Raw genomic sequence first — 21,306 nt, 5'->3', positions numbered from 1 at the left:
ATATGTTTTATTTGTAGAGGTATATATACACATATATATGTATATATATATATGTAATTTTAATCATGTTATACAAACATTATTTAACTCAAAAACCAAACATAGGAAATTTTGGAAGTACAAATCATGAGAAACTAAACACTAGTTTAATTATGTACAAAATACTATGTTAACATTGCTTTTATATGGTAAATTAAAATTTACAAACTCTGAATCATGCCCAAAGTTCTTCTTTTCTTGTATTGTGCTTATGTGACCAGGGCTATTCAGTAAGTATAATTTTCAGAGTTCACAAAATAAACACTAAGTTTGACAACTGTCTTTTAGAATGAGCACCTAACTGAATGTGTTTGTTTGTTTGATCCATTAGTTAATGTTTAGATTTTTTAAGAGAGGGAAAATGAAAACAAAACGAAAAGCAGGCAGCTTCAGACAAATATGAAATGACCACTGTAAAAGGCTAATTATATTGTCTATGTGAAGAGAGAAGAGAAAATTTAGATATAGAAATACCCATTTTAACATGTACACACACAAAAGGGTATTATAGCTGGTTTAAAGAATAACTCGGATCCTTGACAAGTTTATCTAGTAATACAATTAAAAAGCAGCCCTTATCAATCTTCAAAGTACGGACATGAAGAAGGGGGTGTCTCCTACCTTAAATTTTAAAAATTCTCTTTCCTTTACACTAACAAGACAAGTTCATCATATGACTTTCTTTTATTTTTGTTCTAAAGCACCTCCTAAATGACCAATCTTGTTCTTCTCAAAAGTAGCCAAAGTGGCTGTGTAGTTCTAAACTGCCTCTTGTATAATTCTGCCGGTTAGAGAGCTCAGCGTACCAGTTAAAATTAGAGTGTAAGAACACGAGGGAAGCAGATTTTTGGCATGGAAGTGGCAGTTTTCGATCAAGAAGCCCCTGTGAAAATTGCAGTGTTCCCTAAAGATGCTACTGTGTTTCCCCAAAAATAAGACCGGGTCTTATATTAATGTTTGCATCAAAAGACGTATTAGGGCTTATGTTCAGGGGATGCCATCCTGAAAAATCACTCTAGGGCTTATTTTCCGGTTAGGTCTTATTTTGGAGGAAACACACAGTACTTGTGAAACCTCATGTCTCTGGAAGTTAGCCAAAACTAATCATCCCCAAACACGGGTGGGGCAAGCTTCTTGCTTTTAAGCAGATGAAATTAAACAGCGCAGGGATACAAAGACAAGACTAAGGAGGGAGTCTTTGTATCATTTGTAAATGGAAACGCAAGGCAAAGTTGGTTCACAGCGTTCTGAGGAGACCTGTGGCACCAGCTCAAGGATAGACTTATAGGGCCTCTGCCTCTCCTCTTCCCATGGACTTTTCCTCTAATAGACAACCTCACAAGCAGACAGGAGAAAAAGACAACCACAGGAGAGAAAGTCAGAAGGCTAGAAAACAGTTTCGCTAAGGAACAATACAAATCTGGTCAGATTGCAGAACGTTCTCAGGAGACTTTTCCCAGGGAAGAAAATAAAACCCAGTGTAAAGTACTTCAACACAATGTCGGAGCTCAATTCAGCCTAAATTTACCTCCCCACTCCAGGTATGGTGGCCTTAGCCAGGAAACACAAGAGATTTCCAATGTCCAAACCAGAGGGTTGAAGGGCCCAGTCTGTGGCGGTGAGGGTCTCAGCTGAATCTTGATGAAAACTTCATTTTTGTCAATGACCTTCAAGCATAGACCACCAGGAACACACTGTAAAGAGGGGTGTACTAATAATCACATCATAAAGAGTTAGAGATTCAGGGGAATACGACCACCATTGTAGCTTTTGTTTGAAATGCCACTGAAATTTCTCAGTCTCCAGTATGCAATAGATAATTTACTAAATTATGAACATGAATTTACTTACACTCACTATATGCCTCTATAAAATTTTGCAAGACACATGTTTCACTGTGGACGAAAAAGGGACCACATACTAAATGTGACAAGTTCAGGGAAGGCCTGCCAGCAGGCCCTACAAACTCAAGAGACCGAAATTAACCACACAGGATGGTCTGAACATAAAAATTCCCAACTAAACTCAGGTCATGGCGAGTAGTCACATCCTTGGCCTGCAGGTTCCATAACAAAGGTCCATCTTTACCTTAAGTGAGCCTGTCTATTGTCTTTGTGCATCTAAGATAACATACCCTTGGAATGTCAGAGTAACCCCTTTTTCCAGACCCCTCCAGTCATAACCTGCCACACCAGAGCAGGAGACCACCGAACACTCATTGTTATCTCGTTCCCTGAATACCATCTCTAAGTGCCATAAATGTTTACCCACCAATATAAAAAGGTACCTACTCGTGTAAAAGTTACCCACTCATCTCTCCATTTTGCTTTTTACCCAATCCCAGAGATTTCCCGCTTTGCTTTCTCCCACCCCCTTAATCTACCACCAATGGATTTCATGTAACCCTCCTTATGTCTCCTCCTTTGATTCTAATATATAAAATAAGCTGCAAAACTGCCATTTTCCAGAGCATTTTCTTTTCTTTTGTAAAGATTTTATTGGGGAAAGGGAACAGGACTTTATTGGGGAACAGTGTGTACTTCCAGGACTTTTTCCAAGTCAAAGTTGTTGTCCTTTCAATCTTAGCTGTGGAGGGCACAGCTCAGCTCCAGGTCCAGTTGCCGTTGCTAGTTGCAGAGGGCACAGCCCACCATCCCTTGCGGGAGTTGAGGAGTTGAACCGGCAACCTTGTGGTTGAGAGCCTACTGGCCCATGTGGGAATCAAACCGACAGCCTTCTGCGTTAGGAGCTCGGAACTCCAACCACCTGAACCATCGGGCAGGCCCCTCAGGAGCATTTTCTTTTTTTCCCCCCCCATCAATATTTTAATATGAAAATTTTCAAACATATGGAAGACTTGAATGACTTTATACATAACTTAAATTCTAAAATTAACATGCTGCCATATTTACTTTGTCACATGTCCATCCCTCCATCAACCCATCAATCCATTTTGGTGTTTTTTTTGCAGAATTTCAAAGTAAATTGCAAATATTGCCGCACTTTATCCCTAAATGCTTTAGCACGGATATCATTACCTTGAATTCAATGTTTGTTTATGGTTCTTTGAAATGTTTGAAGTAAAATTGTCATACAGGGAAATGCACAAATCTTAAGTGTGACATTGGATAAATGTTGACAAATGTATATGTCAGTGTAATCTAAATTTCTATCAAGATACACAACATTATCCTCACTCTAGAAATTTCTCTCCTGTTCCTTTCTAGTTAAGCCCTGCCCACTTGCCTTCCCACCCAGAGGTAGCCACTGGATTCATTTTGCCTGTTGTAGAACTTCAAAACACAAAGTAGACTTCAGAGCAAGGACAGTGTCTCTGAAAAACATACCCATTCGCATACCTAATGATATGTTAGAGTCACCTGCTTTTGTTCTGGTGGGTGCAAATAAGGTCACCTGTATTTCCTTCTCAACTATTATTAATTATGTTTCCCTCTTTCTAGAAGCTTGGGCAACTCAACTACAAAGCGTCCTGTGGAATTCACAGGGATGTCTTTTGCATTACAGTATCAACTAATTCACATACCCTGACACTAATACTTGGGCTGTGGCTCACATCCCTGATTTCACATGCCACTGGCCTACCTCATGTTCTTTCTGTTATCCTGCTCTGAAAACTCTCAGTTGCCTCAGACAGTAACCAATAGAATTTTGATTGGCATGCTCTCTAGCTCATGTCAAGTACTCACTATATTTTGCCTGAATATGGATAGACCAGGAAATGACTTCTCTTCAGAGTCAGGTTCGAGTGGAGGGGGTCTCATAGCAAGGTAGCTTCGTGCCACAGTTCTGGTGTTACACACCTTCTCCAGTGTAGGGTGCTGAGTAGAGGTGGGTTCAAGTGACAGCTGCCCTGCTGTACCTGAAACCATTTCTCCCCTCTCACCTCAGGCAGAGCATTTTCTTAATCCATCGAGGTTTTGCTTGTTGGCAATTGTCGTCAGTTTGGCTCAAATAAACTCACTAAATTTCTCTACAGGTTTCTTACCCGACATTCACTCTTCTGCATCAATACTTAAAACTGCTTATACTATTAAGTGAATTTCTAGTCTTAACTAGGATGATATTCGCCAGTAAAGTTGAAAATATAACCCCTCCGTTCATTCTCTTTGAATGCATAAGGAAAGAAAGTTAGAATGAAAATGCAAGGTTAACCTCGTCTTGACCAACAAAAATGGACAGGGCAAAGCAACGTTGACCTCTACAAAGACACAGAGAAAAGACAAAACTTCAGAACACAATGGTTAGGAAACATCTATCACAGAGTGCTGTTTGTTCAACACAACCGTCGACAGTTGGAGTTATTAGTTTGTCTAGTGCAAGGCTTGTAGACCCCCGCGATCTTTAGAAAAAGAAATTTGCTCACACTTCAAAAGAAAACATGTTCTGGTCTTGTCACCGAAGTCTATTGACCCAGAGACTTAAGAAAACACATTTTATGGATATAGAAAAGACATAGAAGTGTTTGGCAGGAAATAAAAGTAAATATTTTCATTAGAACATACCAGATGCTAATTCTTCAGTGAGCTGAAGTGGTAAAGTTGCCACATTCTTTAACAGAAGTTCCCCCAATCAATGACATATCTTTTATCTCCTTCATAAATATATCCTGGGCATACTTGGTTCAAGAATATCACTCCCAATTCTTCCATGTAGGTGTGAAGTACTCACTGTCTGGTTTTCTTTCCCTGTTCTCAGGGCACAGAGCATTTAACTGTCTTCCAGTTTGACACTTAAAATTTCTGCATAAATCTTTAATTCTTTCCATTTTTACTATGCAGATGGATATTCTAATCCACCTAACAAAAGTGTTTTCTTATTCATTTCAGTCTTAACTTAGGAATCTGGACTATAAGCCTTCTGATTATAAGAAGCTCAAATAGTATCTGACACCTCCATTTGTTCTAGCCTTTTACCCTTGGGTTTCTATAAAAAGACTAGATAGGTCCTTGTGGTATAATTTAACAAGTATGCATTTGGTTTTTGCTCCTGGTTTGGTTCCTGGCACAGAGATCCTAACGCCCTCGGAATTTCTCGAGTGGTTGTAGTGGCTTTTGTTATTCATAACAAGCCCTTTTTCCCTGCACCTGAGTTTACATTAACGAGGTGATTCCTGGTGGGTCCTCCTTAGTTTCAAGGGAGAGGCTGGCTGTGCTTAAGGGATGGACTTTCAACACCCCCTCCCACTGCACTCCCCAACACCTGCCCCTGTACAACTCAGGGGAGAAGAGGGAGCTAGAGACTGAGTTCTAGCACCGTTGGGTGACGATTTAATCAACCTTGCCTATGCAATGAAACTTTGATGAAAACTCTTGAACAACAAAGTTTCAGGGGACCTTCTGGGTTGGTGAACACACTGATTTGCCGGGAGGGTGGTGATGCACCTGGAGAGCAAATGGAAGCTCTGCACTTAACCTCCGCCCAGCCCTGTCCCCGGAGTCTCTGCCATCTGGCTGTTTCTGAGTTGTATCCTTCACAATACAAGTGTAAGTACAGCACTTTTCTGAGTTTTGTGAGTTTTTCTAGCAAATTATTGAACTTGAGTGGAGGTCATAGTAACACCCGAATTTATAGTTGGCCAGGCAAAAGTGCGGGTAGCCTGGACACCCCGTCTGTGGCTGGTGTTTGGAGTGGAGGCAGTCTTGCAGCCCTGAGCCTGGAACCTGTGGGGTGGTGCGTGTCGGCGCTGAATTGAATCCTAGAACACCCAGGTGATGGCAGACATCGGGAAACTGGTCGTTGTTTAGAAAAGCAACAGTCCTTCAGCAGCTTATCTGTGAAATAATAATGTGTTGTAATTCTTGTGCTTATAGAATGAGAAACCCTCTAATGCCAAAAAGCTTACAATGACTTTCAGTAATGGTTTTGTTGACATAAGAAATGTCCCAACCTGTAGAGAATTTTTATGAGGTTATTTGAGCCAAACTGACGACAATTGCCAGGAAGCAAAATCTCAAAGGATTGAGAAAATGCTCTGGAAAATGGCAGTTTTGCAGCTTATTTTACACATTAGAATCAAAGGAGGAGACGTAAGGAGAGTTACATGTACTCCATTGGTGGTAGATTAAAGGGGTGGGAGAAAGCTAGTGGAGAAATCTCTGCAATTGGGTAAAAGTCAAAATGGAGAGACACATACTTCTTTTGCACGGGTGGGTACATTTTTACATTGGTGGGTAAACATTCACAGCACTTAGAGATGGTATGCAGGTAATAAGATAACAACAAAGGGTTGTGTGGTCTCTCAGCTCTAGTGCTGGGGTGTGTCCCGGAGGCGTCTGGAATAGAAGATTACTCTGACATTTCAAAGGTATTTTATCTTAGATGCAAAAAGACAACAGACAGGGCTCACTTAAGGTAAAGACTAACCTTTGTCAAGGAAGCTATGGGTCAAGGATGTGACTACCCACCATGACCCGCTTTCAGTTGGGAATTTTTATGTTCAGACCATCCTGTGTGGTTACTTTCAGTCTCTGAGTTTGTAGGGCCTGCCACGCAGGCTTCCCCTGAGCTTGTCAGGTTTAGTATGGGGCCCCTTTATTGTCCACAGTTTTAAACTGATGCGATTTTCATTAGAGCTGCAATTTATTTTGAGGAATAAAACACAAGGGGAAGACATTGTTCAGTCGAAGATAATGCATGGGCTCACAAATTTGTACCGTTTCATACAGGGGTATGTAACAGAAAATGAGTGCATTGCAAAATTCACAGAATTTTAACAAAATCCACAAGACTTTAATGAAATATCAGGCTTTCTCTAAGCTGTTTTATTCGGTTATGTAGGCTGAAAACTGTGGTAGGCTGAAAAAAAATGGTCCTTCCCCCAAAATGTCCAGGTCAAATCCCTGGAACTTGTAAATATTAGCTTACTTGGAAAACTGAGCCTTTGCAGATGGAATTTAGTTCAGGACCTGGAGGAAAGCGTCCTGGATTATCCAGGTGGGGCCAATCTAATCACTGGTGTCCGGATCAGGGACAAACTGGAGAAGGCCCGTGAAGATGGAAGCAGAGATGGAAGAGATGTGCCCACAAGTCCAGGAAGCCAGGGAACACGTGGAGCCACCAGAAGGAGGAAGAGGAAGGAAGTGATTTCTCCTTTACAGCAGACGCTAGAAGGAACCCCGCCCCTGGCCACGTTTGGTGCTTCCCACATCCAGACTGTGAGAGAACACATTTTTGGTAGTTAGAGCAGCCCTAGGAAACTGCTACAGTAGTTGACCCTGGAGGGCACACAATTAGGCTTTTAAGAAAAGTTCCTTGGAGGAAGAATTTGCAGCGCTTCCCAGAGGGCTAAGGTACACAGGTTGGACCCGCTATAGATGACGTCACTTAAGGGCCCTTTCAAGCAGAAGATCTCAGAATTGACTGAGCTTAGTGGCTTTCAACCCTAGGCAGGGGGTTAACCTGCTCTTGATGTCAAAGAAAATGTGTGAGCTTTAATTCACAATTCAAACAATAATAAACAAGTCCAAAAAAAGTGTAAAGATCTCAGTTCTTTGAAATGATATCACATTGAGTCGTGAAAAAGAAATTATGGAACTCATAAGGCTAGCTATTTACCAATGCATTCTATATATTTGCCAAGAAGCAGCCCTAGCAACGCAGTGCACTATGCGTGGTCCATGGACCCAAAGGGCGCTCCACGGCGGTGCCGCTCCCTTCCGCTCACCTGGCCGCAGGGGTCTCCCCCAGGGGAGCCAGTGGGGCGTTGGAAGCCGGGAGGACTTCTGCCGGAAGCTCTGGGGTCTCCACCTCGCAGCGCAGCTTCTCCTCCTAGGATCCTACAGCCGGGAAGGGTCAGGTGGGGATGCAGGGGGTGAGGTCTCCGCGGTCTCCGGCCACCACGCTCTCCCCGCAGGCTCTGCTCCCCATCTCCGCTCCGGTACTGCCTGGCGCCGGCCACCAGGGGTCTCTGTGCCTTGAGGCTGTTGGTGTCGCGGGAGTAGCAGAGTGGGCTGCCGCACAGTCTGTAACCGCCGCTGGCGGCTCCACCTTCAGCATCTGCGAGGGGCTGAGCGACAGGTTTAGCGGATTTCCCACCGCCAGTTTCCATTGCTTTGCCCCGGCTTCGTGGAGCATCGCCGGGAGGCAGAATGCGAGCAGGGACCGCCCCAGAGCCAGGCGGAGGTGCAGTCCTCGCATGACGGTCTGTGCACACCTAGTGGGCGCTTCTTTTATAGGGGCCACCACAAGGCAGGCCCAGGGAGGGTACCGCCTGGACTGGTCCGGGAGGTACAGGCTGAACTGAGAGAGAGAGAGAGGAATGCGCATCATTCCAGGGCACTTGGCACCTTCTGCATATTCGTGACTTAGTTACACTGGCCGCTCCCCATTATTTTCAGAGCACACATGTAGGTGACCAGCCCACATACTTCTTACTATGCTCTTGTAGACATCACAGTTGTGACCCCAACCCATCACTTCTGTAGCTTCCCAGTTAAGCACGAAGAGGCAGTACGTAGTATGTAGTATGTAGTATGTAGCATGTAGCATGTAGTGTGCTTCCTGTAGTATGCTTCCTTCACGCACACCATTTTGGTCTGAAGTACTTTCATTGTGAGATCTCTTTTTAAAAATCTGTAGGCCATGTCTACTACATGAAAATTACGTTGTGACATGATTGTTTCACCTCATAATGGTCTTTATTTTGTAAAATTATTTGAGGCAATAAGGTAAAATCCTACTTTCAAAACAAAAATAACGCAGTAAATTTCCTAAACAGCTCTCTTTTGGTTACACAAACAAAACAAAACCCCGCAACACTGTAGATGACATATCCTAATTTCTAAAGTTATTTTGGATTTATGAAGAATGACTGCACACCTTTTAGGGTGTTTGTTTTTGCTATTAACTTTCATCCTTTCATGAAGTCGTGAAGCACAGCCCGCCTGAACGTAGAAAAAGAACCGTCAGAAACAGAAGCTGTAACCTGGTAACACGACTCTGAAACTTAGCTAGTTGAGCATCAAGGATCGAAAAAGGTCTGGATTGTTGAAATAATTGTTTAGAGCGCAGACGTGTCATTTGACCTTTGACCCTCCTTAACATAGTCGTCGGCGGCTTCAGTGAATAAAATAGTGGTCTCCTCGCTTCATCTTCCGCAGCCGCTGCACACAGGGCTCTTATTGCCACGACCGGGTGGCCCAGGCTTCTTATTAGCATCAGCGGCCTATTTTCAAAGCCATGGCGAGACAGCTCTGCGCTTTTAAGTTTTATTTCCTAACTTCGAAAACACAATCTTTGTTTTCTTCGGAATGAACCTTCTACATCGGATTACTTCTTTCTTCTAACTGTGAACGTAAAGATCCAATATCCCCAGGTTGCTGCGGGTTCTCGATCAATACCCTTCGATGGCTTATTGAGGCTTTCACTTCACCAACACACAGACCTGGCCGACAGACGCTGTGATGACACTGCCATCCTTAGGCAAACATCCCAAGGACTTGGATTGCTTTGGACAGTCTTTCCTTTTTTTCTGTTTTCCGTCGCCCGTTTTGCCAGAATACTGGCCACTGTGAGCCTTTATAAGCACCCTAATCCGGAAAGAAACTTAAATGCACGAGGCTTGGGTGTGAGTGGAGACACCCCAGGGAGCTGTCTGGCGGAGAACTCAACTTGAGCTGCAGATGGTGACATTCGGACCTTTGTAAATACTTGCTGCTCATGACAGAAGTCGCCAGGAATCTGGCTTTGCATGAAAACACCAAGTGGGCAGTTGCCAGGTTGGCTTAGGCCGGCAAGCAGAGGGCTTATCAGGCGTGCGAAGGCGTGGTCGGGCGTGCGGGGGCGTGGTCGGGCGTGCGGGGCGTGGCCGGAGGCAGTGGGCGGGGCCTGCCGGCCGGGGCGGGCCTTCCGGGACGACGGTCCGCCTCATCCCAGTTGGCTGCGGCCGGGTGCGCACACCATGCACTGGCGCCGCGCGGCGCTGGCGGGGACGCGTCTCGCCCGGGGCGCGAACCGGAGCGGCGGGGCGGCCTTCAGGTACCGGCGAGGGTGGGCTCGGCGGGGCGCGGAGGCCTCCAGCCTCTTCCTCCGGCGCCGCGTGGGGCCCGAGCCCCATCAAGCCGAGGCCCCGAAACGGCAGGAGAGGACGGTGCCCAGGGCGGTTGTGCGACCGAAGGATCCTGTGACTCTGGTTAAAAATACTGGGGTCGTGTCGCAATCCCCATGATTGCCAGATAAAATACAAGATGCCTCAGTAAATTGGGATTCCAGATTCACAGCGAAGAGTTGTTTAAGTAGACCCCCAATATTGCAGGGGACACACTCAGACGACAGTCGCGGTGTAACTGAAATTCCAATGCAATCGCGAGTTCTGCGGGTTTATTGGCTGCTCTGGCAGCCCAGGCAGAAGGGAAGGGGGCGCTGCCTCCCGAGGGGCCACGTCCTTGAGGACAGGTACTGTGGCTTTTGCATGTTGAGGTCGCCTCTGGCGACACCGGGGACAGTGCTTTGCCTGCGCCGCTCCGGTTCCAGTACCGCGCGGTGACCGGGCCCGCACGGAAGACGGCTGCGGGGCTGATGCTGTGCCCGCCCCACGGGCCGGGCTGTCCCGCCGGCTCGCACATGTGTGCGGGCCGCTGTGCGTCTCGCCCTGCCTGCGGGGCTCTCCCGACCCACACGATCTGGTAACTCCTACCAGTTTTGCAAGATGCTAGAAACTCTTGAACTTCCTATGCTAAGCTAGGCAACCCCTCCGGAAAGTGCTAATCAAATGGTCTAACTATGTGGCTAACAGGTCACAAAAGCCCCTACGGTGTGTTTTTCTAACTGTGTGTCTCCCTGGCGCATTTAGCATTTTGCCGACTTAGCACGTAGTAGGTGCTTCATTCACGTGGCTTTGACTAGTGGGTGCTTCATCACGGTGAGGTGAAAGCGTTATTGTGCACACTGACTTGTCCGTTGATGTTCTGTTCCTCAATAGGTGATAGCTTTGCAAAGCTCAACTAGAATTAAGGAGAAAGGTCCCTTCCAGAAACGTCCTCTTTCATTTGTCTGGGAAGGGGGTGACATTTCAGAATGCACCCCCCACCTGCTCTCACCACCCAGGAAAACATTCTCTTACCAAAGTTCCACTGGAACTGCTGCTTCAACAGTGAACATTGTAGCAGAGGGTTGAGGGACGACAAATAAACGCTGGACTTGGGATGAAAAGGGCTCATTTTCTTGGTTGACAACCAAATACATTGCTGATTTAGTCACAGGCACCTCCTAAGGTCCAGGCCAGCACAGATTAACCTCCTTTCTTTTCTGGGTTAGGCTTCAGGCACTCATCCTGCTTTTTACTTAAAGCGGAATGTCTGCTAAGTTGGCTAGCTTGCTTCTCCCAGCCCCTTTCTGAGAAAAGCACACAGGCCCTTTTTGTTTTAAAGGTTTCCTTGCTCAACTACTGGGAAGCAAGAAACAATAGATTGTAAACATTGGGGAGTTACAATGTTCCCTTGCAGTGGTTTGTGTCTAACTCTTCTTCCTTATTACCAAAGGTAATGTTTGTCACAGCTTCTTTATTCTAAGCAGGCAGGCATGCCCACAGGTCAGGCTTCCCTCAGCCAGAGGTACTGTTTGATTTCGGCCTCGGAAGCTGTATAACAACAGCTTTGTTCCCTGTGTTCATCATCCAAGGACAACATGTAAAAAGCCATTTAAAGTGGATTCTTAAACCAGTACTAAAGTTTCATGCTATACAGTAAAAAAAAAAAAGAAAAAGTTTTGGTGGGTACCTTTTTAAAAAGGAATCTAAACATTATAAAAAGTCGATTGCTTTTATATTGAACAACATTACAACATTTAAATTTTAAGTGCTTTCAGCGTTTGGAGGGAGAAAGTTTTCTATCAAAGCTTGAGTTTGCACCATAATCATAAGGAGACTATTTTCTGAAATATTTGAAGCTTCAATCCTTTTTCTTACTCTCTCAATCCCTAGATGTTTGAGTAATTCGTTTTGAACCCTCTTTTATCTTACAATCTGTTTGCAAGGACTGTAACTCCACCTTGCAATTAGTTTGCATCCTGATGTTTGTTTGATACTGTTCCAGACATGCTGTAGGACTTGACTGATCAAGAAAGGAAGTCAGTGGGGAAAGGTTCTAGGGATGGGCAGCGAGATTTTATGATATTAAACTGGTCGATTGTTTTAGTGGACCTTTTTCTGTTAACAATACCTCCTTGTAGAAGCTACCAGTGGCTTGATTTTGAATAATAAATACTGGGATAATGAGGGTCTCTGTAATCAGGATATAATAGTAATAATGTCAAATGTTATTGAACATTTGCGGTGTTCAAGGCACTGTTCTTTATGTATATCAATTCATTTAACCTTCACAAAACTCTTTGAGGTGGGAATAGCTATTGTTCCCACTTTACTGATTGGGAAACTTGGAGCTGTGGATCATTGTGACTGAGATACTTTAGTTTCCTTAAAATCCTTTTTTCCCACTTTTAAAACCTTAATTTTTTTTAATTTAAAAAATTAATGAAATGTATTAATAACATTCTTTAATGTTACTAATAAATTTCAGGTGTACAATCTTATAATTAAATATCTGTAAAATCTTTGACACTGGTAGATTTTCTGTTTCATCACATGTTCGTGGAGTTTTGGCATGTTTTTATAAGAAAATGGTCATGGGGGCCAATCATTAGGACAGTGTGTTTGAAATTGGTGCCAGGGTTTAAACACAGTAAATGTGTTTTTATCAAATAATTAAGGCCATTGGGAGGTTAATTAGAAAAGCACAAAGGCCCTTTTGGTTTTAGTAAACCAAGTGTTTAGTAAAATACTTTGTAAACTGATATTTTGTACTGATAAGGACACTTTTTTTCATCTACATATGTTTGAATATATATTTGCATATCAAGTTTTCTTCAAATGGATCGCATTTGGTATGTTATTTTTAATATTTAATAAACTGGCTTACCTTTATAAATTCCTTTTAGGATGGGGAACAGCATGTCGTCATCTTTGGGGAAGCCAGCACCTCCTCCTGTGAATCAGATCCAAGTGAGTGATAAAAAAAAAAATGTAGGAAAAAAAGAAGCTCTCCTGTGTGGAAAAAGAAATGTCTTCTGCATTGAATATACTTATTCAATATCCAATCTGACATAGTTCAGCAAATGAATTACTAAAAATCTATTTTAATATTTACTGTCAAAATAATCCATGTGACAAAACAATCCATTTTGGTAGTCAGAATTTATGATATTTACTCTTTTTTTCCTTTACATTTTATTGGGGAAGGGGAACAGGACTTTATTGGGGAACAGTGTGTACTTCCGGGACTTTTTCCAAGTCAAAGTTGTTGTCCTTTCCATCTTAGTTGTGGAGGGCGCAGCTCAGCTCCAGGTCCAGTTGCTGTTGTTAGTTGCAGGGGGTACAGCCCACCATCCCTTGTGGGAGTCGAGGAGTCAAACCAGCAACCTTGTGGCTGAGAGGATGCACTCCAACCAACTGAGCCATCGGGCCACCCCGGAGCTGAGCGGCAGCTCATTGACTTCACTCTGGTTGCGGAGGGTGCAGCTCGCTGGCCCATGTGGGATTCGAACCTGCAGCCCTGTTGCCCAGAGCTCGTGCTATAACCAACTGAGCCACCCATCCGCCCCTGAGATTTACTCTTAATGGAGTCTTCACTCCTTCTCAGCGGGGTCTGTGATGTTGGCTGTTTCTTTCCATCATGCCCACAGGTCAGGCTTCCCTTAGCCAGGGGTACTATTTGATTTTGGCTTTGGAAGCTGTATAACAACAGCTTTGTTCCCTAACACAGAACCTAGGACACGATAGTTAATCTATAAACTATCTTCTCAGGGATTCTGTGCACTGCTGTGTTCTACTGTTTTACTCTTGTTTCCCCGTGTTCCCCCCCCCCCCGCCCCCAACAAAGCCCAGTTAATTCTGCCTCAGGAAATTTCTCTTGTTCCCTCACAGCCTACAAGACACAGTCATGTTTTTCTTTCTGTGTTCCTCACCACCAACCCTACCACACACACAGAACATTTCTGCCTTTATTTGGTGCAAAAAACTATTTACTGACAGCTCTTGAGTGTAACAGCAATGCTAGAAACCCAGTATGAGGGAATTGAATCTTTTTAAGACAAGAATCCAAAATCATGAACTGTATAGCAAGGATGAGCTTGAGAAAAGGTGAGAAGGAAGGTTCAAGAACCTTTGGCACTGTCCTCTTGAGTTTCCACGCACTTTGGAATCTCTTCATCAGTGTTTGTACTACCTGTCAGTACCCAGGATGCTCACGTCCCTCTCAGTGAACCTCTGTGTGCCTATATCCTGAGGTAGCACGGTGGAGGAAAGAGCACTGGCTTTGGTGTTGGCACAGGTGGGATCAAATCCCAGTATTGGGAACTACTTGGCCTCAGTTTTCTCATCTATAAAATGGGTTCATTAATACGTCTCTCATATGGCTGGCTCTCCGAGATAGACTTCTATACTCAATATTATGAGTAAGCAGAAGAGAAAGCGTAACAACAGACCAACTTGCAGACTGCTGGACTGGGACTGAGAAGGCTTCTGGCACCCCAGGTGGACGTAACCTCTGAATCACTTTGCCTGGGGACTCTGCTTTCTGATTTTTGGCCTTCATCTTGAAGGTGCTGGTTACGACCCACATAAGAACAACCTAAACGGATGCCTGGGTCCTACACCTACACATTCAGAATCTCTCGAAGGACCTGGATATTCATATACTTAGAAACAAAAAAAAACCAAAAAAAAAAACCGATTCCATAGGCAATGCAGATGCCTGACAAAGTCTCATGGTTTTTGTGATCCAAGGCCTGGGGAGTAGTTTCCAAACCAGGCTGATCCCATGAGAGTCATCTAGGAATGTTTTTAAAGATACAGTTTCTGACCTCTGCCTCCAGCCGACTCATTTAATAAGGATTCCTGGAAGTAGGTTTTCCAGGAGAAACAATATAAGCATAACTTATCAATACAGTAAAGACAGGGTTTTGTTTTTTTACTATAAAGATATACAGTAAGCTGTGGTTTCTACCTGGATCAGTGAAAGCCTTACATTTTAAAGAGAAATCACACGTCAGTCCTCACCACTGAACGTTAAGGAAGGGGAGATAAGTCCTGGGTACCTCCGGACTCTTTGAGAAGCAGTGTAACAGACAGGAGTACGTGCCTGGACGGCAGAACCAGACTTGCCTGGGGTCAAATCCCAGGTCTGCCCCTTATTAGCTAGTGGACTGTGAATAAGTTATTTACCTTTCTCTGCCTCACTTTGCTCATCTGTGAGGTGGAGGTCGTAGTAGGACCTGTCTCAGGGCTGCAGTGAGGTTGAAATGAGCGCGTGAAAGTACAATGTTGAGCTTTGTGTCTGGTGCACGGCAGTGTTTGCTGTATATGAACTGGCTACAATCATTATTACTCCATGCCCACACTTTCCAGCTGTCACATCCTTTTTTCCTAATAACATTCCTTGGAAATGAATAACATTACCCTCAACCTACCGATGAGAAAATGGATGATGGAGACTTAGTTTGAGCCCTTAGTTTGAGCCCTGAATCATGAGAACCCCCCAAATCCATACCCTTTCTCCACTGTATCATGATTTCTTTCCAAAAGGTAATGTCTGGAATTACAGTGATTCTTTGTTGTTTTGTTTGTTTGACTTCAGGAAACAATTTCTGATAATTGTGTGGTGATTTTCTCGAAAACATCTTGTTCTTACTGTACAATGGCAAAGAAGCTTTTCCATGACATCAATGTTAACTGCAAAGTGGTGGAACTGGACACGCTGGAATACGGGAGCCAGTTCCAAGACGCTCTTTACAGAATGACCGGTGAAAGAACCGTGAGTGTATTCTCTGCGGGGCTTTCCCCCACATAGCTGGTGACCTGGGCCACTACAGTCCACACCCTCGTGTTAGCAACAGGGAGCCAGACATTCTGTTGAGAGGCTTGTGTTGGTAAAGAAATGGCAGATCCGGTCTTGCCACGCAGCAGCCTACCCGTCTGTCCCCTCGTACCTGCCCCTAAAGAAAGGAGAGTCTGTGAGATGGATCCTTTCAGGGACTTGGCTTCACCTTTATGCTTACACCTTATGTCTCCCTGTTTGGCCCCAAAGCGTGGCTGGTTAGTCAATGACGGGTAAGATTCCTCAAGGAAGGAGCAACCTAAGCCAGGCACAGTCACGTGGGGGCCATCTGGAGAACTCGTGGGATTGATAGAGGTGGGCACAGACCCCCATCTACCCCCGGCTAAGGAGAGCTCCTGCCTCTGGCAACATTCATTCTCACATCCTGTTTGGGAAGAGATTCAATGATGTGATAACATCAGCTCTCCATCTATTCATATGCATAAAGGTTTTGTCCCTTGGGGAGGTACGTACAACAATTTCTAAGACATCCTGAAACTTACGGTTCTGCTGCCTGCAGGCAAGGGTGATTGGTTTGAATCAATTTCCTAGTAGAATGTGTGAGACTCACAGATCTTGAGATTAACAAGCTTTACTTCCTCATTTGCTAATCAATAAAAGCTATGCATTGGCCTGATTCGGGGCTCAGTCCTTTGAGGCTGGAGTCCCTTGGCCTCGCTTGCACTCTATTCTTGGCTACTGTGGTTCTTAACCCTGCGCCGCCCTCCTTGCTTTCCACAACTTCTGTAATGCAGGACACGACAATCCGGGAACCGGATTATAGACTAGGAAACAGCAGAGTTCATTCCTTTGATTTTTATTCTTGCTGTGCATGTGTGTGTGTGTGCGTGTGTGTGTGTGTGTGTGCGTGCGTGCGTGTGACTGGGACGGGTGGGGCACTGGTGTTGGCGTGACTGCTTGTCTACGAGTCTCCTGTACCTCCTCTCACCTGGACGGTACAGACCAGGGCTCAGTGTTCAGTTACTGTGCCGACGGGACCACTTTAGTGCCCCATGGTTTTAGATTCTTGACATTTGTGGATTTTTCCATAATATGCATTCTCAGAAAAATACACCATGGGGCCATTTTCCTTCTTGTTTTTATGAGCACAGAAGTTCAGAGTATTCTTTTCCCCTTTAGTAAACAACCGTAAGACACTTAAACGTTATTGATAATTACAGACTGTTTTATTTTCCCTTTTATATGCTATCGTGATTTGGAGGAAGGACTTGAGGGTCAGATTGTCTTGGATTTAAATCCCAGCTCTGTTATTTACTATCACTTTGATCTTGGGCAAGTGCCTGTGCTTCATTGCCCTCCAAAATAAGGCTCAAAATGGTACCTAACTCAAGGGATGTGAAGACTCAAATAGGTACTTTGTGAGGGACTTTAGCATGGTGCTTGGCCCATAAACGTACCCCGAGTGTGAGCATTGGGTATTATGTCAAATGGTCTTCCACTTCTGACACAAGGGTGACATTTAATCTTTGTTTATCCCACAGGTGCCGAGAATATTTGTCAATGGAACTTTTATTGGAGGTGCAACTGACACTCATAGGCTTCACGAAGAAGGGAAATTGCTGCCATTGGTTCGTCAGTGTTATTTAAAGAAAAGTAACGCGAATTTTAGTGATAGTAAAATGCCAGTTATTCAAAGTGATAATGCCTGATGGTGCCTTTTGAATGTTTGAGGATCTTTAAGTATGTGAATGATCTTCATGAAAACATCGTAAAAACAATGAACAATAAATCGCTGTGGAAACCTCATCTTCCTGCCTCCTCATTCTTGAGAAAAAGGGATATTTAAAACTGAAGGGGTGGGGCCGGCCCGGTGGCTCAGGCGGTTAGAGCTCCATGCTCCTAACTCCGAAAGCTGCCGGTTCGATTCCCACATGGGCCAGCGGGCTCTCAACCACAAGGTTGCCAGTTCAATTCCTTGAGTCCCACAAGGGATGGTGGGCAGCGTCCCCTGCAACTAAGATTGAACACGGCACCTTGAGCTGAGCTGCCGCTGAGCTCCTGGATGGCTCAGCTGGTTGGAGTGCGTCCTCTCAACCACAAGGTTGCCGGTTTCACTCACACAAGAGATGGTGGGCTGTGCCCCCTGCAACTAGCAATGGCAACTGGACCTGGAGCTGAGCTGCGCCCTCCACAACTAAGACTGAAAAGACAACAACTTGAAACTGAACGGCACCCTCCACAACTAAGATTGAAAGGACAACAACTTGACTTGGGAAAAAAGTCCTGGAAGTATACACTGCTCCCCAACAAAGTCCTGTTCCCCTTCCCCACTAAAAAATCTTAAAAAACAAAACAAAACAAAAAAACTGAAGGGGTGGAGTTATATCAAAAGATTAGGGAAGAATGTGTCTTACTAGGAATTTATATATACATTTTACCACCAAGAGCTAGAAGGTAAACATCTGGGATTCTTTATTACGTATACTATTCGGGAGTCAACCCCTTACCTTTTGCAGCTTTTAGTGGTTTGGACTGATGTGTGATTTCTCTTTGAAACGTGAGGCTTTCACTGATATAACTGTGAACTTGGTAGGGCTATGTCCTAGTGTTATACTGTGGCAACACTTCACACTTTGAGAAGTAGACTGAGAGAAGTATATTACATTTGTACGATGGAATGAAACTTATTTCAGAGAAACCAAATCAATCATTTAATTGACTTAGTTGTTCCAAAGAACAGAAACTGCACCTATGAGCAGTGTGAAAAAAAAGAGACCTCAGGCCCTAAATGGAGTCACTTATGCTATGGCCACCTCACCAAACATCACCAGACCGAGACCTAATACTTAACCTAAATACAGGTTCAGCCTCTCTCAGGAATGGAATTTTAACCAGTCGGTCTGGGATTTCCTGGTCATGTGAGGAAACCCACCTGATAGGAACCCTGCTTCCCCCAAAGAAAGGTGACCCCGCCTGAAACCACCCCTGCTCTAAACTTTTTTCTCACCCCTTCTGCCTATAAAAGCCTTTCATTTTGTGTAGCTCGTCAACAGAAATTAAAAGGAGGAATATTTCAGTTTTGTATGAGGATGAACTTTGGAAACAATTCAGAAATGTACTTGAGTTAATATTGTGTCTAAGAAGCATTTCACTAGATGACCTCACACTCACATAGGCAGTTTACCAGATGCTGGAAAAGAGAAACTTTAGAGGGAGGAATATGTACTTTAAGAGAAGTGGAGGGCTTCTGCTTTGTGGTCAAAATGGACCAAGGAATCTTGGGATACTCCTGCAGGTAAAGGCTGGTGGCCTTTTTGGCTACTTGCCATCAATGACGCTTTCTACATGCACTTCTTAAACTGTCATCAGGAGACCTTGATAAAACAAGAATTTGGGCTATTTCATTCTCATGGTAAGTTATAACATGAATAGAACAGAGCATGGAGTGTCCTTTATTTTGCATTATGTCCTGAGAAAGAACTGGAGATTGACTGCAACCACTAACGCCCAGCGATGCCCTAGTTCATCTAATACGCCTTTGTAATGGAGCCTCTATAAAAACCCAAAAAGACACGGTTCTGAGAGCTTCCTGTTTGGTGAGAGTGGTGCCTGGAGAGGCATGGAAGCAACACGTCCTTTCCCCACTCCTCACCCTGTGCATCTCTTCCCGAGGTATATCCTTTTCTAATAAATCGGTAATCTATTAAGTAAAATGTTTCTCTGAGTTTTTCGAGCTGCTCCAGCTAATTAATTAAACCCAGGGAGGAGTTCCCGGGAGCCTCCCATATACAGCCAGTGGGTCAGCAATGCAGGTGACAAACGACCTCCAGTGGGTGGCTGAACTATGGAAACAATGTGGGATCGAGTGGGTGCCCTGCTAACAAGACATACCATTCTGTGAAGAACTTGTTTTAACACGTTGCATACGGCGGGGTTTAAATCCCTCATACCCCTCTGTTCCAGCAGGTTTTTAAAAGAAACTACTTTAAAATGCACTCTTCTCTTGAAAGCGTAAATGCTTCTATGTCATTTATCATTTTTCTATGGAATTTTTTAGGGTTTACTCACCTATGATGTTAGTAATCCCTCCTGGTGTGATACTGCAGAAAGCAGCTTCCTTTGTTATTAATGAAACACAAATAATTCAATAAAATGTGCAAAGTAAAAAGAGTCAACAGTAAAAACGAGAATTCTCATTTTCTGTCCTTAACGCATGGCTCAGAAAAAAACGAAGATTCTCGTGATCCGTACGCAACGTGTTAACTGGTTATGCAGGGCTATTACAAAGTCAGGTTCAAGGGAGGGATGTGGGGAGGTAGACGCACGGAACTCCACCCTCAGTGAAAACAGATTGTAACTGGTACTTACAGTGATACACCTATCAGATCAAGACAGAGACGTGTTCATTTCATGAGTCATATTTGGCAGGTATGACTAGTAGGTAGGTGACGTCATCTTTCCGAACTGCAAGTTCCGTTTCATAAAAGGCGGTAATACTGTCTTCCTTTAACATCTGAGAAATGGAGATGGCGTAAATCACAGCGTGGTGCTCAGTGGAGAGCAGACACGTGGTATATAACGGCTATTATAGTTACAATGGCTCAGAAATACGTACCGTAGTCCCCACTTGTCCTCAGGGATATGTTCCAAGACCCCCAGGTAACACCTGAGGCCGCAGGTAGCATTGAGCCCTATGTAGTCGGTGCTTTTCCTACATTAAGTTTAATTTATAAATGAGGCACAGGAAGAGATGCACAACAGGACAGTTACAACCACAGACTTGCACAGAGCATTCGTTATGAACACAAACGGACTCTGGTCATTCTGTGTCAGCCACTAAGTGGCGGTCCTGCCAGAGCACCCGTGCCAGGCGTACCGATGATAGCCCCACCCAGGTAACCAGACACAGGGGCAATGGAGCGTGACCACCTGGACGCTTCATCGGCTGCGGATGGGGCCGCCGCACCGGGTCTGCAGCGTCAGATCAGAGCTCGGGCCTCGGCTGACCGGGGACAGCGGCGCCTGCACTGGCCCCCGACGGGGCGGGAGAAGCCTGGCCTCCGGGACGGCTCCCCAGCCGGCCTGACGCCGGCGCTCCGCACCCCAGCGCCGCAGCAACTCAGCGGACCCCCGACTCTCCTCTCCTTCCTTCCTAGCTCTGCTCGCCTTGCCACCCGTGCTTGCAAACCTGCGTGACCCTGTGCGAACCAGCTCCCCCTGGGCTGTGGGAGGCCGTCCTCCCAGCGGAGCCTCGGTGAGAGCCCGTGGGAGCCCGAGGCCGCAGGACCAGGCCCACGGCTTTATTCTAATACGTCTGACAGGGTGGACAGACACCCGTGTGTGACACCGCTCCTGGGACCGGTCTGTCGTGTCATGTGAACACGGCCCGTCTCACGAGCCGCACGTACCGGACTCACCG

At 44.9% G+C, this 21,306-nt stretch overlaps 1 protein-coding gene across 2 annotated transcripts; it reads left to right on the top strand.

Moving 5' to 3' along the window:
• Positions 1-9,884: 9,884 nt before the first annotated feature.
• GLRX2 (glutaredoxin 2) lies at positions 9,885-17,693 on the top strand. 2 transcript variants are annotated; one of them, XM_019745782.3, is made up of 4 exons: positions 9,885-10,035; positions 12,991-13,054; positions 15,687-15,863; positions 17,429-17,693. In XM_019745782.3, the coding sequence occupies exons 1-4, from the start codon at positions 9,959-9,961 to the stop codon at positions 17,594-17,596; spliced, it is 486 nt and encodes a 161-aa protein (XP_019601341.2). In that variant the 5' UTR covers positions 9,885-9,958; the 3' UTR covers positions 17,597-17,693. The 2 variants fall into 2 exon arrangements, with proteins under 2 accessions (XP_019601341.2, XP_074173151.2); XM_074317050.2 differs by lacking the exon at positions 9,885-10,035 and adding an exon at positions 10,070-10,452.
• The last annotated feature ends 3,613 nt before the right edge of the window (positions 17,694-21,306 follow it).

The sequence above is a fragment of the Rhinolophus sinicus genome, chromosome 6, assembly GCF_057876585.1.
Source record: "Rhinolophus sinicus isolate RSI-liver-muscle chromosome 6, RSI-T2T, whole genome shotgun sequence".
Taxonomy (NCBI): Eukaryota; Metazoa; Chordata; class Mammalia; order Chiroptera; family Rhinolophidae; genus Rhinolophus; species Rhinolophus sinicus.
Note: the sequence above shows the minus strand (reverse complement) of the source record. Positions and strands in the feature narration are given on the sequence as shown.